Here is an 18,179-nt window from a genome sequence, read left to right as displayed (position 1 = left end):
ATATTTCATTTTACAGAGGAATATGAAGCTTATATAAAAACACAGGATGTGACATACAAAACAGAAGTGACCACTACAGTTCAGGAGCCAAAGGTGGCCGACTTGCCCCCTGCAGAATATGAAATGCAGAGAAGGATGGCTCAGCAAGCACAAATGATGACATTCACCTCAGAAAAGGTAAAGATTTAAACATATTAAGAATAATTCATACACGCACCAACAAAACTAATGAGTCTGTTTTATTGTCAGGAATTCCACATTTCTGTTATTGAGCAGAGGATCATTCATGAGCTTGAGATCAGAATCCTAAAGATTACATATCGTGAGCTGGTGATTGAGGATGGAGAAGAAATGCTGTTGAGTGCAGCTGATCATGAGGCGGTAGGATCCTCTTTCAGCACACCTGTCAAAAGCTACAGAATCATGGAGGGAATGGGTGTGACATTCCACTGCAAAATGGAAGGAAATCCCTTGCCAAAGGTAAGATAAAATTAGATAAAACGTTATTAATCCCCATAGAAATTATTTTGCAAGAAATTGCTTAAGATTACAAGAGAAATGAAATATAAATGAGAAATAAATGAGAAAGAAATAAATATTTTATATATAAAAAGTATTCAAAAGCACAAAAGGTGCTAGGGAAATTAAAACATATTGCACATAGTATGATACTGATTACTCCTTTATTATTAATACTGATTAATAATAATAAAAAAGAATTATCTTGAATCAAAACTAGACATTTTAGTTTGTTTAAATTGTTTGCCAGGTGTAATGTCAAATTTTTATTCATTTTGTCCGTTCTAAACAATGACATCCACAATCCCCTCTAATAGATTGCATGGTACAAAGATGGCAAGCGCATCAAGCATGGAGGCCGCTATCAGATGGAGGTACTTCTGGATGGTCGAGCAACTCTGCGTCTTCCTGTGGTGCTTCCAGAAGACGAAGGAGTCTACACAGCATTAGCAAGTAACATGAAGGGGAACGCCGTCAGCTCCGGAAAACTCTACGTGGAGTCCACAGCTGCTGCTCAGCCCTTTTATCCTCAGACAGAAGCAATGCGGAGAGTACAGTAAGTTATTTTTTCTTGTATCCTGAGAACTGATGGCAAGTTATACCAAATGACATGTCACAGGTTTTTACTGTATTAATGTGCTGAAATAAAATCAGTTTCAGTTGATAAAAAAGAACCAATATGGCAGAAGCTTTACATAGTCTAATCCAAATAGTGAACAGATTAATGTTGTTTAGAAAATTGTTTAAACATTGGTATGGTCAGGGTTTCCATAGGGAGATGTTATTTCACTAATCTGTGGAAGGAGTCTTCAGTTTCAGCATATGCAGAAGAATTAAAATATAGAAACATGCTCATAGGAAAACATACTGTTTTCCAAACATCCTTTCCCGTGAAGTGGTAGCTCAGTGGTTAAGATGTTGGACTTCTGATTAGAAGGTTGTGAGTTTAAATCCCACCACAACTAACTTGCCACTTCTGAGCCCTTAAACAAGGCCCTTAATCCTCAATTACTCAGATGTATGCATGAGATAATTGTAGGTCCTCTCAGGATAAGTGCACCTGCCAAATGCCGGTAATATTAATGTACTATCTTTCAAATCTAATTCAAATCTACTTCATGTATGGCCACACTATATATAAATATAATAAAGTATATAAGCATTAATCAGCTTTTTTTTTACTCATATTGCAGGTCCGAATCCCCTATGTCTGCACGCTCCATAAGTCTCTCCCCTGGACGTTCCCCTGCACGCTCTGTTAGCCGTTCTCCTGCTCGCAGACTGGATGAGACAGATGAGACCCAGTTGGAAAGGCTTTACAAACCTGTATTTGTCATGAAACCATCGTCCTTCAGGTGTGCAGAAGGACAGACTGCAAGATTTGATTTGAAAGTTGTTGGAAGGCCCATGCCTGACACTTTCTGGTTCCATAACGGTAAGTAAAATGAAACCTGAGGTCTATTTTATATATATCGCATGAGTTTTTCTTAAAAACTGAGACTAACATTCAGGTTATATAGTAGCACATAAAGACGTACTTAAAAAAAGATATTTGGCATTTTAATTTCATCTTTATATCATCTGGTTTTGTAACTAGCAGTTTATTTTTAACCAACAGTGTGTGTGTGCGTTACCTGATATACATAAACACTGTCAGTCCTGAAACCCTCTTAATTTAGTTTAATAAGTTACAAATGTTAATTTATATAAAAAAACAGTTGACAGAGGCAATAATGTAGACTTTTCATTTCTCAATGTCTTTAATAAAGGGCAACAAGTGGTGAATGACTACACCCACAAGATTGTGGTGAAAGAGGATGGAACACAGTCAATGATTGTGGTGCCTGCTATGCCTCATGACTCTGGAGAATGGACAGTTGTTGCTCAAAATAGAGCTGGGAAAACTACCGTTTCTATGACTCTAACTGTAGAAGGTAATTCCCCACCCATTTAACTATATCGTTTACCGCTAAATCATTACACAAACTGATATCTATCTGTATTTTTTAGCTAAGGAAAACTTGATTAGACCACAGTTCATCGAAAAGCTGAAGAACGTCAGTGTCAAGGAAGGAACCTTGGTTGAGTTAGCGGTCAAAGCCATTGGAAATCCACTACCTGACATTGTCTGGCTGAAAAACAGTGACATTGTCTCACCTCATAAGTACCCAAACATTAAGTGAGTGTTCTGAATTTAAATGTTATGACCCAAAATCATTTGGTATACTTTATTTTTATTTGTACAATTTTTTAAATAATGCTTACAAATTAAAATGCTATAATTTTTCAGGATTGAAGGAACCAAAGGGGAAGCACATTTCAAGATCCCCCAAACTACTGGTTCGGATAGTGCATGGTACACTGCTACTGCAATTAATAAAGCTGGACGTGATACCACACGCTGCCGCGTCAACGTGGAGGTGGAGTTCACTGAACCTCAACCAGAAAGAAAACTTATTATTCCTAAGGGAACTTACAAAGCTAAGGAAATCGCTGCACCAGAATTGGAGCCACTGCATCTCCGCTATGGACAGGAACAGTGGGAGGAGGGTGACCTTTATGACAAGGAGAAACAACAGAAGCCTCACTTCAAAAAGAAACTGACCTCAGTAAGACTGAAGCGTTTTGGTGCTGTACACTTTGAATGCAGACTCACCCCTATTGGTGATCCCACAATGGTTGTTGAGTGGCTGCACGATGGCAAGCCCCTGGAAGCTGCTAACAGACTACGCATGATCAATGAATTTGGTTATTGCAGTCTGGACTATGAGGTTGCATATTCCAGAGACAGTGGTGTCATCACATGCAGAGCTACCAACAAATTTGGTGTTGACCAAACCTCAGCCACTCTGATTGTAAAAGATGAGAAGAGCCTTGTGGAGGAAAGTCAGTTGCCTGAGGGTCGGAGGGGGCCAAGAATAGATGAAATTGAACGCATTGCTCATGAGGGCGCTCCTGCTGGAGTTACTGGAGATGAAATCACTGAAAAAACTAAGCCTGAGATTGTCTTGCTTCCAGAGCCTATTAGAGTCCTGGAAGGAGAAACTGCAAAATTCCGTTGCAGAGTAACTGGATACCCAAGCCCAAAAGTCAACTGGTACCTGAATGGACAGCTTATTCGCAAGAGCAAAAGATTTAGACTTTTATATGATGGCATTCACTATCTTGAGATTGTGGACTGCAAATCTTACGATTCTGGAGATGTCAAAGTATTGGCGGAGAACCCAGAGGGTACTGCAGAAAACACAGTGAAGCTAGAGATCAAACAGAAGGAGGACTTCCGATCAATCCTGCGGCGTGCTCCTGAGATTAAGGTTCCAGAAGGCCCTGGCCCTGAGCATGGCAGAGTATCTTTTGATGTTGTTAAAGTGGATAAACCTGCTGAGACCTCACAATCTAAAGAGGTGGTCAAGCTGAGGAGGGCTGAGAGAGTTGTTCATGAGAGGTCTACAGAAGAGACAGAGGAATTAAGAAGCAAATTCAAACGCAGAACTGAGGAAGGCTACTATGAGGCCATTTCCTCAGTGGAGTTTAAATCTCGCAAGAAGGACGAGTCCTATGAAGACATGTTGAGAAAGAGAAAGGAGGAACTTCTGCACTGGACTAAGCAGATCACTGAAGCTGAGAAAAAGAAGATTGAAGAGGAAGGCAAGCTTACTATTCCTACAATCAAGCCTGAGAAATTTGCTCTTTCCCCCAGCATGGAGGCACCAAAGATTTTAGAACGCATTCGGAGCCAGACTGTCACCTTGGGTGATGAAGTACGCTTCCGTTGCAGAGTTGTAGGTAAACCAGAGCCTGAATGTCAGTGGTTCAAGAATGGAATCTTGTTGGAAAAATCTGAGCGGATTTATTGGTACTGGCCTGAAGACCATGTCTGTGAGCTGGTTGTTAGAGATGTCTCAGCCGAAGACTCGGCTAGCATTATGGTAAAAGCTATTAATATTGCAGGAGAGACATCAAGCCATGCCTTCCTACTGGTGCAAGGTATGTATCATGATTATTTCTGCAATAAAATTACTATATTGAAAATATATTTGCGAAATGAATTAAAATCATCTTTTTATTTTTTTTATTTTAGCCAAGCAAATTGTAACCTTCACTCAGCAAATAGAGGATTTATATGCCAAAGAAAAGGACAACATGGTGACCTTTGAATGCGAAACAAACGAGCCATTTATTAAGGTTAAATGGTTGAAGAACAATGTTGAGATTTTCTCTGGAGATAAATACAGGATGCACTCTGACAGAAAAGTACATTTTCTGTCTGTCCTGGTTATCAGCATGAATGATGATGCTGAATACTCTTGTGCTCTTGTTGAGGATGACCACATCAGAACATCAGCCAGACTTCATGTTGAAGGTTTGTATAATGATTACATCATTTACAAAGGGTCTAATGACTCATACAAATGGAACACATTGTGTGTTTTATACAGTGGTGAATAGTAACAAAGTGAATGTTATTCATTACTGTACTTAAGTAGTTTTCTTGCGTATTTGTAATTTAAATATAAGTATTTCCAATTTGGGAGACTTTCACTTTACTACATTTCAAAGTCAAACATGGTACTTTTTCTTAACTACATTTTGGGAATCAGTCATTTTTTATTTATTTATTCATGAGTGGAACAAAAACTGGTCAATCACACAGCAAGTCACCAATCAGTGTAGAGCGCACGCTGTTTTGAACTTGTTTTGATTTCTGCTTGGTGTATCTACGTATCACCATCATACAGTTTAGTGTCAGTACAACAGCAAGCAAACAGCAGGAAGAAACTCCTGACTCGAACTCGCCACAACACCCGTGACATTATTTGCGTGATTTTTTTTCTAAGTAGTTAAAAAGAAAGTTTTTGGGTTCATGATAACGTGAATAGATATCAATCAGTGTTTGACTCATTAATATCATTCTATTTATAGATTGTGGTGCTAAGAGAAACAGTAGTCGTTACATATAAACTGAGTTGATTAAGCAAAGAGTCTTGTGACAAAAATGATAATAGGAACATTTCAGCAATAATAAATCATAGTACTTTGGATACTTAAGTACATTTAAAGGCAAATACTTTTGTATATATTTAAAAATTTAAAGGAAGCAATTTTTACTGGAGTAATATTTTACATGGTTTGTGTACTTCATCCACCACTGGTGTTGAACATCAAAAACTTAACTATGTGTAATTTTGTAGGTGCACTACTTGAAATTGTGAAGAATTTGGAAAGTGTTGAAGTGCCAGAGTCATATGCAGGGGAGTTTGAGTGTGAAGTGTCCCGTGAGGACGCTGAAGGCACCTGGTACTTCGAGAACAAAGAGATTACACCAGGCTTGAAGTATGTAATGTCCTCTCGCCGAGGAAGACACAGCCTGTGTGTCAAGGATGTGAAGAAAGAAGACCAAGGCAAATACACTTTCAAAGTGCGGGATTTAACAACAAGCGCAACCCTGAAGATGAAATGTAAGTTTATGTACATGATCTACCATATATTTTGATCTGTACATATTTTGTATGCATGATATTTTGAGATATACCATGTGATGGTCTTATCCTACCCCATATCTCTTCTTCCTACAGTGCGACCAGTTACAATGATGCAAGGTCTTTCTGACATAACCGTCTGCGAAGGTGATATTGCTCAGCTGGAAGTGCGATTCTCTCAGGAGAATGTGGAGGGCACTTGGTCAAAGAATGGTCAACCGATCTCTGCCACTGATAGAATTCACATTGTTATCGACAAACTGGTACACAAGCTCCTTATTGAAAACGCCACCAAAGAGGACGCTGGAATGTACGCCTTTAACGTCCCCGCTCATTTCATTTCCACTTCAGGAAAACTAACCGTTCAAAGTAAGGTTCTGCTTGTACACCAGTTCTCAATTTGAGTTTTATTTACCACATGGGGTGTTTTTTTGTTTCCTTTGGAAATCATAAGAGGCCATGCATTATAGTATATTTTTCTTTCTTGTTTCCACATGATCAGTACTTAATTTTTCTGTGTATTCGGTATAAGAGCATCTTCTAGAGGCAGCATTATCACAAAATCATTAGTTTTTTCTTTGATCAGGGACTTACTCAAACTAAAATAGCTCTGTGTCGGTCTGTCCAACACATGAGAAGGGGGTTGTCTGGTTTGCTATACACCAGAAACATTCACAAGGCCCAAGACTTTCTCACAATATATATTTGTCATAAGAAAAAGGGTTTTAACATTGAGATCATTAGAAAACCAGGTCATAATAACGAGAAAACGTTTGTCATGTTGAGATCATGAGAAAACAACTATTGTTATGTCTAGTCCACAAGAAAACAACTTTGTTTATGGTGAGAAAATGATGTTGTTAAACAAAAAAAGAAAAACATTTTTCATGACCTCTTAGGACTTCCAAACATTCCTTTGCTCTTTCCACTGATCAAAAATAAAACGAAAGAAACAAAGAGTGGTGGAAAACATGTCAAATGAGAAATTTCCAGATACTTAAACATAACTTTGAAATTAATTTCTCTAGAAAAGTCCTCGCTCACTGAAGCATTGACTTGACAATTCCCAGAGTTATTAACTGTATAACAGATTAGCCCATAGAGAAGTACTAAAGGATGCATGAATTAGAAATGATGAAAACATACATTTGAGTTAAAGAAGAATCTTTTTTTTTTAATTTTAACTTCCTGCAAAATGTTCTCTAAAATGTTTTCATTGCTTAATATTTAATAATTTCTTTTGATCCATTTTAGCAATCGGCATTGTAACACCTCTAAAGGATGTTAGCACAATTGAAGGCACGAAGGCTGTGCTAGAAGCCAAAATCTCAGCTGCCGATGTGAGCTCAGTGAAATGGTACCATAATGACAAACTTTTGACTGCTAGCGAAAGAGTCCAAATTGTGGCCAAGGGCTCCAAACAGCGACTGGTACTGAACAGGGCATATGCTTCTGATGAAGGACAATATAAACTGGTTGTTGGCAGAGTTGATTCATCATGCAAGCTCACTGTTGAGAGTAAGTTTTTTTTTTAATTACCTAATACACAGCAATACTTTATAATTTCCAGTGACGATTGCAATGTACCAGTATGCGGCTACTTTAATAGATTTAACTCTGCTTCTTTCAGAGGTCAGCATTGTAAAGCACATGCAGGACCGTGTGTGCACCGAGACCCAAAATGTCACTTTTGAGGTTGAGCTGTCTCATACTGGCATTGATGCTTTCTGGACTTTTAAGGGTCAATCTCTGAAGGCTGGTCCCAGGTACAAAATTGATTCCAAGGGCACAAAGTACAGTCTCATTGTTCTCAACGCCATGAAAGATGAAGAGGGCCAGTATGTGTTTGCAGCTGGTGAAAAGACTTCAAGTGCCACACTTACAGTGTCAGGTGAGACATTGTTACACTTCAGTTAACTAGGACCAACATCTATTTACTTCCAGACTCAGGCATTTTTATAGAGTAGGAAAGATGGTAGCATAAAAAAAACAGTTGATAATGAGATACAAATTGAAATCGGATGCTTCATATGTTTAAATAATTTATTGTATCGTTGGCTATGCATCGAGATGCGAATCACATCTGCCCCATTTATGGAGATACACATACCTAGTATAAAGGTTCAGTCAATAACATTATGCTTTATTCTGTCCCACTAGGTGGTGCTATAAACAAACCACTACAGGATGTAACTGTGGCAGAATCCCAGACAGCTGTGCTTGAGTGTGAAGTTGCCAGCGCATCTGCTGAAGGAAAGTGGATTAAGGATGGACACCATGTTGATTTCAGTGATAATGTCATAAGTGAAGAGATTGGTGTTGTACGACGGTTAGTCATTGCCATCTCAAGACCGCAAGATATTGGAGAGTACACATACCAGGTGGCAAACTCGAAGACCTCAGCTAACCTAAAAGTTGAAGGTATATATTTATTTTATTTTATTTATTAATTTTACAAACTTGCAGTATTTCAAATTATATCAATCATTATAAATACATTCTTATGTTTTTTAACAGCTGTGAAGGTCAAGAAGACGCTAAAGAATCAAACAGTCATTGAGACTCAAGAGGCCGTGTTCAGTATTGAACTCACTCATTTGGACGTGAAAGGGTCCCAGTGGATCAAGAACGGAGTTGAAATTCTTCCGAGCGATAAATATGAAATCACAGTGGACGGTTTGGTTCACACCCTGAAAATAAAGAATTGTAATACCCAGGATGAATCTGTTTATGGATTCAAACTTGGAAAACTCACTGCTAATGCAAGACTTAATGTTGAGAGTAAGTCCTAAAGTTGACTTTACTTTACATTGTGTTTTTCTGTGGATAGGAACCTGCCTGTTTTTAAACCCATTGTTTAATTATATTTTTTTCAGCAATTAAAATTGTGAAAAAGCCAAAAGATGTGACTGCGCTGCTAAATTCTACTGCTTCCTTTGAGTTAAGTGTATCCCATGATAATGTCCCAGTCAAATGGATGTTCAAGAACCATGAGCTACAGCCAAGTGCAAATATCCAGATCCTTTCGGAGCGCAAAGCTCACAAGCTGGTTATTTCCAATGTTGAGGAAAGCATGGATGGAGAATACACGGCTGTCGTGGGACACGTGCAGTGCAGTGCATATTTACATGTTGAGTGTAAGTATATTGTAAATGTTTCAAATAGCATTTTAACGCATCTAAGTGCACGGCTAATTTGTTGCATTTTTTTTTTTTTAGCTTTGAGGGTCACAAAACCCATGAAGAATATTGAGATTCCAGAGACTCAAATGGCCACTTTTGAATGTGAAGTTTCACACTTTAACGTCCCGTCCACCTGGCTGAAAAATGGAGTTGAGATCGAAATGAGCGAAAAGTTCAGAATAGTGGTGCAGGGCAAACTGCATCAACTGAAGATCATGAATACCAGCAGAGATGATGGTGCGGAATACACATTTGTCTGTGGAAATGACAAAGTCTCAGCCACTCTGACTGTCAGCCGTAAGTTTTTCAAACATTTCTTTTCTTATTCCTTTCTACTACAGTCAACCCAGGATAATTTGCGGGTTGTGAACTTGCGGCTCGGAAAATTTGAGGGTTCTCATTTGGAACCTGACTAACAGCAAGTTGCGGATTATCTTAAAATTCGCGAGAATCCAAAGTGGGACCGAATGTTCAAGAATGTTAGGAACAACATTTTAAACTATGTTTTCACTAACAAATTTCATTAAAATTTGTTTAACCACATTATTGTATTATTCATTTTAAGTGATAAATAAAGCATTTATGTCCATTACTTCACATTTTCTGTTTAGTCTGCATAAAAAAAGGAACCAAATTACTGGCGTAATGTCGAAATGAAATTCACCAAGGTACCATAGGGGCTGCGGGGGTGCGTCCAAAATCCACGGATTTTCCGAACTTTTAGAACGTAACTCCCACGAGTTCTGGGGGACCACTGTATATTAAAATACAACTAAATATGAATTCATGATGTGGCACAGGGCTGTAAAGGTTTTCAGTTTGAGCCTGAACTCAGGTTACTGATGTTTTGCAAGTTCCCCCATTAACGTGAATTTGCAGGTTGTCTTGTCTTGTACCAAATCTTAAAAGACTAAGAAGATGGGCTAGTCCAAACTGCTCATAGGTGTGAATGTTTTGCTATGGACTGGCAACCCATGCAATGATATTGTCACCTCAGACTTAACAGAATGAAGTAATAATTTATTAGATTATATATCAAAATTGAAATAAGTATAAAATCTCATCATAAACAGGTTCATGAAAAAATGTAAGAATGCAAAATAACCCATACATTTTGATGTAAAAAGTTAAGATTTCTGTTCTTGTTTCTTTTTAAAGCTATACTCATTACCTCCATGCTCAAAGACCTCAATGCTCAAGAGAAAGACACCATTACATTCGAAGTGACCGTTAATTATGAGGGTATTACCTACAAATGGCTGAAGAATGGTGTAGAGATTAGATCCACCGACAGGTGCCAGACTCGTTCGAGACAGCTCACACACTCGCTCACTATCCGTAATGTGCACTTTGGGGATAGTGCAGAGTACAAGTTTGTTGCAGGATCTGCTCAAACATCAGCAAAGCTGTTTGTCGAAGGTAAGTTCTTACTTCATCCCTTAACAGCGATTTGTATTTCAGTCCATTCTCTAGGCACTTAACTTGGTCCTCCTTTTCTAATCTCTAGCTCGTGTCATCGAGTTTACAAAACACATCAAAGATATCAAGGTGACTGAGAAGAAAAAAGCCATCTTCGAATGTGAGCTCTCCGAACCCAATGTTCAAGTCACATGGATGAAAAACGGGCAGGAGTTTGAGCTATCCGAAAGGTAATAGCTTTTACTAAGCAGAGTTTTTAAGTCATTTGATATTACAATTGCGTTTGATGAGTCAAGATTTCTGATTTAATTTTGTATTAAACCCTGCAGGTTCAAAGTTACTACAGACAAATACATTCAGCGCTTATTAATACAGACTGTTCGAATGTCTGATGCTGGGGAATACTCAGTGGTTGCTGGGTCAAGCATATCCAAAGCTCATCTCACAGTCGAGGGCAAAGATGTCCGCATTAGCGAACCTGTCGAGAAGGAAGTAACGGTACTTATTTACACGCAAACTCTTTCGATATCTTGCGACTGGAACCATAATGTTGCCATATACAATGGTTACTAATGGTCATAACTGTTAACGCTCACAGTAAATCTCTTTTTTTTTTCAGGTGCTTGAGCAGCAAAGAGCTACACTGGAATTTGAGGTTAATGAGGATGACATTGAAGGACGCTGGCTCAGGAATGGTGCTGAAATTCAGTTCACGCTTGATAAGCGTTATAGCTATGTGTCCATCAGGAAAATCCATCGTTTGACAATCACCGAAACTCTGAGGACTGATGCTGGAGAATATACTTTCATTGCTGGGAAGAACAGAAGTGTAGTGACACTACATGTGAACAGTAAGTGTTGTTTCTGTGTTCTAACTTTTCATTCGATGTGTTTATTTAATCAGTTAACTACTCTCCACTGAAATAGCAAAAATTAAACCATGGGTAATGGATATTTATATGCACAGGGAGAACCATAGGAAAAAGTAATTATAGTTTGCAATCTGTCGATTAATGGAATATTAAATACAAATAAAATAATTACATTAATCAATCTGTTTCATTTCTTCCATCAGTTCACCACTACTAAAACTTCCAGGTTTTAACAGTACCCTGGACAGATCTTAAAATGAGAGGCTACACAAAGCATCAGTTAGAATTAAAAGAATTGCCTGCTAAAACATAGCAATCATCACAATAATGACACTTATTTGAATCCTTTTTTGTCCCCGCAGTACATATGTATGTCACAGCCAGATTTTATACTATGTGACTTTGCTCCTTCTCATTAGACTTTATTTGCTTGTCCCCAGTTCCCGAGCCTCCTCAGATCATCAGGCATATGGAGCCTTTGTCTGTCGAGGCTGGTAAACCTGCACGCTTCTCAGTGGAAGTGACCGGCATCCCTCAGCCCCAGGTCTCCTGGTACAAGAACTCGAAGGCATTATCTCCTGGATTCAAGTGCAAGTTCCAGAGAGAAGGAAACGAACACACTCTTCTACTCATTGAAGTTTTCCCAGAGGACGCAGCTTTGTACAACTGTGAGGCAAAAAATGACTATGGCCAGGCCACCAGCTCTGCCTCACTGAACGTTGAAGGTAAACTTCAAAATGCTTTTGATTGAGCTCCACCAAATGACTATAATTATTATTACTATTATTATTAACGCATATTCTCCATATTCTCACATAGTGCCTGAGGTTGTTTCACCTGACACCGGTGCACCTTTATCCCCACCTGTGATTATATCCCCAATACAACACGCATCTGCCACTGAAGGAGCATCTGCCAGGTTTCAGTGTCGCGTGTCTGGAGAAGGTAAGCACCTGATATGCTGACAGACTCTCCGACTACATCTCCCTTGGTTTATGTTCTATGTGCACACAAAAGACAAAGTCAGTAAAGAAATTGCTGTTTGCTACTGTTTCTAGATCTGACAATTACCTGGTTCTGCAAAGACAAAGAGATCAAACAGTCAAACTTCTTCAGAATGTCTCAGTTTGATGACAGCTGCCAGCTAGAGATTGCCAGAGTTTATCCTGAGGATGAAGGAGAGTACACATGTGTTGCTCGTAATTCTGCTGGAATGGTTTCCTGCTCCGCTGTACTTCAACTGGAGGGTGAGTTTAACATACTTTATTATAGAATGTTCATTTTACTGCATTCATGCATCTGCTAATGAATGTGATTGGGTAACTATTTATTATTTGCAAATGATTACAAGTGCATTGGGTGTTGCTATTGGTTTTGGACCTGTACTAGTTGGAGTTTTGAACACCTAGAAAATCTTGATTTTGGAAAAAATGTTTGGTAAATCAAATGGCTAAAGACAAATCAATGCCTCCTCACAGGGAAAAAACAAATTACTGACATAACATCTCAGGACTCTCAGTGGCATGCCTTGTCCAGTCTCTCTTCAAGCTTTAAGAGTGTAACGAAGGAACCGGTTGATCAGAAGCCCACTTTTGTTCAACCTCTTGTAAGCTGCACTGTGCCTCATGGGGAAGTGGCCAGATTTTACGCTTGTGTCTCTGGCATTCCAAAACCAGATATAAGTTGGTTTCATGGTCAGGAACCTGTCAAATCAAATAAAAATATTGTCTTCCATTATGATGAAATGACGAGCATTGCTACACTAATCATAGTTGATACTTTCTCTGAGCATGCTGGAGAGTACACTTGCAAAGCAACCAATTCTGCTGGAGAGGCTGTTTGTACAGCAACCCTTACAGTCCCCATGGAAGGTAATATACATAAGATGAGACTCTTGTGTTCCAATAACGCACTCTGATTAACTGTAAGCGCACCTTTTCCCTCAACTGAAGCTTGTCACAGATTGTCCACAGTGAGACTTTTCAATCACTCTTACTAACAGCACAAAATTAAACCTGAGCTTGTGGTGACATTATAAAGGCTACTTAGCAAAAACACGTTTGTAATCCACTCTTCTTATACACTATTGTTGCAAACTGTACTGTAGTTCCACCAATTAGCATTACTGTAGCATTCCTTATCTACTTGCCTAACGTATTTCTTTGTATCGATCAGATGAAACCTCTAAAGATCGTGCTAATGAGAGTATGTCACGGTCTGAAAAATCCCTTACAAAAACAACCAGTCTTCAAAAACAACTGTTTGAAAGATTAAAACCTACTCTACACGAAGGGGCAGTGGATAAACAAGAACTTGTTCTGCCAAGTGATAGTTTGTTTTCTGCTGGAACTACACCTGATCGATCTTCAATGACATCACAATCTATTAGCAATGTGGAGATTCAGCAACTGTCTAGTCCAGCTAAAAAGCCACATGAAAGAATGGGTGATTACTTATGTATGGCAGACCCCACAGTACTTAGTGAAACAGAAATAAGGAAACAGTCACAAGATTTGGAAGGCCGTGAAGAGCAAAAGCTTTCAATGTATTCTTTTTTCTCTGAAACCTCACCTGAGAAATCTTCAAGCAAACAAACTGCTACAAAAGTTTATGAAGATTTTACAATGCCAACTGCTCCTAGTAGTAATACTACAGACATGATGTTATCAAGTGAGCAAGCTTTATCTTTAGATGCACAGAACTTGTCACAGAAACCTCTTATCTATCAAAAAGAGAACGAGACATCTTTTTCTTTTTCAAAAGCTGATGCAAAAGGTGGTGACTTTACAGAATCATCAGACTCTTATGGAAAGTCAAGTAAGAGCATTATTATTGGTAGCCATGAAGAAGTCCCTTTTTCTGATCCCAGTATAGTCACAAAGACATCGGATATATTTTTAAAACAATCACAGATTTTACTCGATCAAGCACAAACACAGCAATCACCCAAGATTTCTACAAAAGTATTTACATCTGCTGCAGGATGTACTGAAAAACCTAAACCATATTTTGAAGATCCTGGTTTTACTACATCCACAATGTATATAGAAAAATACATACCGAAAGAAAGTGCTGAAATTTCTTTATTGACAGGAGGAATTAGCTCTGAATTGGCTAGTGCTGAACCAGAAGCAGATGAACCTTTTTTGAAGTCATACACCTTTCAAGGAAAGGATGAAATTAGCCATGGTGATTTACTACAGGCACAACAAGATCTACAAGCTCAACAATATCAAGAACTACCAAGTAACATTGTACCATTTGCATTCACCCCTGAGAGAGCAACAGAAGCAATTCCAAAATGTGTTGATTTTCGCCAAAAATCAATGTCTTCCAGACAGCAAAGTGAGAGAATTACTGACCCACTTCAAATAGCATTACCTGTCTCTACTGTATATACTAAGCAAAAAGATCAAGGTCTGGAGGTCCAGCAAGACCAAAATCTGCCAAGTGATTCTTTCATCTTTGATATGCCACTCAAACAATCTCCTATTGTGAAAGGAGTTTGCATTCAGAAATCATTAACTCTGTCTCACAGGTCAAATAAGAACATTGCTGTTGTCTCTCATGAAGATGTCATTCATGATCGAAGCATGATTTCACGACAAGACCAAATGCAATTGGTTATGGAGGCTAAACAAGATCAAGGACTGCCACAAGAGGGAGAGATTGATGGAAATAAACAGCACAGTTGTCTTATTTCAGATGTACATTTTGGTCAGGTTCCAAAACTTTCAACACCTTTAGAAAAATCAAGTAAGAATATTGTTTCTTCTCAGGAAGAATTTTATTTATCAGATCCGACCTTTATAGCCAGAGCATCTATACAAGAAGGAAGATCTGATATCCCTGTGCATAAACAAAGCACCACATCCCCTGTGGAAAAAACTTCAGTAAAATCTGAAGATGTGGCTACTTTTAAATCTTCTTTGAGAAAAATGGCCACTCTGCAAACTCAAAGGTCTGATTTCCATAAACAAACAGAGCATGACTCTCTAATAAAGACTGAACAAGTCCAGCCATTGGCAAGTAATCTTCTTGTTCTTGAGGCCACAGATGAGATACCTTTAAATGCATGGTCGAAATTCGTTGCAGTCGATGTTGTCGTTCAGCAAAAATCAGCCTTGTCTGGAAAGCCAAGTTCCTCAACTTCCTCAGACTCCACTATACATGCAAAAACCACTGACATAACTCTTTCAAGAGACCAACACATTTTGGAAAACCTACCAAGTGTTTCTCCTCTTATTGAAGCAAAACATGAGAAATCTACTGCTGTATGGTCAAAATCAGTGGTAGGTGATGATGAGATTCAGGAACCCTCTATGTCTTTCCAAAAGCCAAGTGAGAGCATAACCGATCCTCATGAAGTCAGATTTCAAAATCTCGTTCCACTCACAGATTTAAGAAGAAACCAAGGACATGTACCTTTAGAAGATGAACAAGTTCAAATGTTGTCAGATAAAACTTTTGTCTCTGAAACAATGTATGGTCACTCTTCAGAGATTAGTCCAAAATCAGTTGAAGTCCCACAGCCATCAGCCTTCTCTGAAAGGTCCAGCTTTCAAAGAGAAGCCTCTTTACCCGATTCCACAACATCTCAAATGCAAAAGGAAAGGATGAGATGCAATATTCAATATCAAGATCCTCAAATAAAGTACCAATATCCTTCACTTTCTCTTTACCCGGGTACCTCACCAGACTACCAAGAAATACATGATCCATCTTTAAAAGCTATACAGTCAACAACTACTGTGCGGTCCATAGCAGAGTCTCCAGCAACGCTTTTCAGTACTGAAGTACCAAGTCCTGAAGTTGAAAAAATTGCTTCGGAGGAGTCCTCTGTGAGAAAATGCCAACTTAAGTACCACAAATTAAATAATTTAAATGTTAAGAAAAATGAAGTGGCCAAATTTGTTTGCAGCATTAATCCCCAGATACTTTCCAATGCTGTGTGGTGTCACAATGGTAAAAGACTGACCACTACAGAAAGGATTCAATTTGAACAAAGTGAAAGTCTTTTATCGCTCTTGATATATGATATCCAGCCAGAAGACCAAGGAATCTACCACTGTGTGGTAAAAAATAAAGATGGAAAGACCCAGACAACATCTATACAGCTCAACATTGAAGGTGGATTTTTACAATGTAATCACATCATCCCAAATCACCATCCAAGAAATATTCATATCATCTGCCATTTTGTGTTCATCTCCAAACTGGATAATCTTTCTTAGTTTGACTTTTATACTTTTGTATATACATTTCATGTTTCTTATCTTAGCTTCATTACTTCATACCAGCTTCATCCATTTCTCTTAATTCTTTTTTTTGCTAATTGAAATGATCTTTGAAAATACCATTTTTCCAAAGAATGTCTAACACAAAAAAATTGACCACTCATGCGAAATTCATTCAAGTTTAATGTCCAAAAGAAACATGGCCAAGTCTTTGCACCACACTTTGAGGTGGGAGGTGGTAGCTCAGTGGTTGAGGCTCTGGGTTACTGGTTGGGGGTTCAAGCCCGGTATCACCAAGCTGCCACTCTTGGAGCCTTAACCATCTGTGCTCCAGGTGCTCTGTATCATGATTGACCCTGCGCTCTGACCCCAGCTTACATTGCTGGGATACCCGAAAAAAGAATTTCACTGTGCTGTAAATGTACATGTGACAAGTATAAAGCACCTTTGCACTGCTGTGGGTATCAAGAAATCCCAAACAAATAACAGTTCTGCTTTGTTAAAACCTCAAATGTTAAACATAATCATGGATTTTCCAACATGTGTAATGTCACAAGGTGGTTCTGGGGTTCTGCCTTAAATCTGGAAACCACAAGTGATATTTAATCTTTGCAATTTCGCGAAAAGTTTTTGTACTTGCCTCAGTGTCATCTCGGCAAATGCATGCTTTTTCTCATTTTTCATCTTCATAAGTTTCAGTTTTACCAAAACAAACAGAATATAAGAATTTGTGTTGAGAATCTTCAATGAAATTTCCTTTGACAGATTCTCATATCTTGATATTTAAAATTTTTCTAACATCAAGTTCCCTCAAATTCTTGTTTTGCAGTTACCAAGCGTGAGGAAATCGAAATAAAAATGGAAGAAGTCAGCAAAGGTAAGACTTCTCTACATTATCATGTTGCAATTAATGTTTTTTCCCCCTCTTTCTTTGAGTATTGGATGTATAATATTCAACAGAACTATTTGGTGATGATTGTAAACTGCATGGATATTTTGGATGAAAACACTTTCAGATCTTCTTGAAGAGAACATTTGAATTTTGCTCATTTTTTTGTCTTATGATATTTAAAAATAGCAAGCAGTTTGAGTGATAAAATGTTTGCTGTACAGCATTTTGGGAAATGTAGGGGTTTGCATCTGAATCTTAAAAAGCATGAAGAAAGAAAAAAAGGATTTGCAGGATATGTATCTTCTAAGTCTTCCAGACCACAGGAAACAAACTTTTAAATGATATGGAAGTAGCCATATCTTTTAATAGTTTTATATGTTTCCTGCATCTGGAACTTTCCACTGCAAATATTTCTTAGACTGGCTTGCAGACAGTGGTATGTGATTAATGTTGTTTGCTTCATAAATAACATGGTTATACCTCTAAACTATATTAGTTCGAATAAACGCCTTCTAATACAAATATAGATCTGCCTTAACGATTTATTATCTTTTCATGTAATAGAGAAACATTTTTCT

General features: G+C 38.3%; 1 protein-coding gene across 1 annotated transcript in view; it reads left to right on the top strand.

Moving 5' to 3' along the window:
- Positions 1-18,179, top strand: part of ttn.2 (titin, tandem duplicate 2) — a 178,045-nt gene that overhangs the window by 13,719 nt on the left and 146,147 nt on the right. The window contains 24 exon segments of the mRNA XM_046845789.1: positions 17-480; positions 837-1,075; positions 1,713-1,954; positions 2,289-2,453; positions 2,530-2,698; positions 2,810-4,506; positions 4,601-4,882; positions 5,712-5,978; positions 6,096-6,368; positions 7,254-7,517; positions 7,630-7,890; positions 8,160-8,420; positions 8,517-8,780; positions 8,876-9,136; positions 9,218-9,478; positions 10,340-10,600; positions 10,689-10,830; positions 10,930-11,098; positions 11,220-11,451; positions 11,913-12,197; positions 12,292-12,417; positions 12,531-12,719; positions 12,951-13,343; positions 17,539-17,586. Of these exon segments, the coding sequence (XP_046701745.1) occupies positions 17-480; positions 837-1,075; positions 1,713-1,954; positions 2,289-2,453; positions 2,530-2,698; positions 2,810-4,506; positions 4,601-4,882; positions 5,712-5,978; positions 6,096-6,368; positions 7,254-7,517; positions 7,630-7,890; positions 8,160-8,420; positions 8,517-8,780; positions 8,876-9,136; positions 9,218-9,478; positions 10,340-10,600; positions 10,689-10,830; positions 10,930-11,098; positions 11,220-11,451; positions 11,913-12,197; positions 12,292-12,417; positions 12,531-12,719; positions 12,951-13,343; positions 17,539-17,586 (7,215 nt within the window).

Source organism: Silurus meridionalis, chromosome 3, assembly GCF_014805685.1.
Source record: "Silurus meridionalis isolate SWU-2019-XX chromosome 3, ASM1480568v1, whole genome shotgun sequence".
NCBI lineage: Eukaryota > Metazoa > Chordata > Actinopteri > Siluriformes > Siluridae > Silurus > Silurus meridionalis.
Note: the sequence above shows the minus strand (reverse complement) of the source record. Positions and strands in the feature narration are given on the sequence as shown.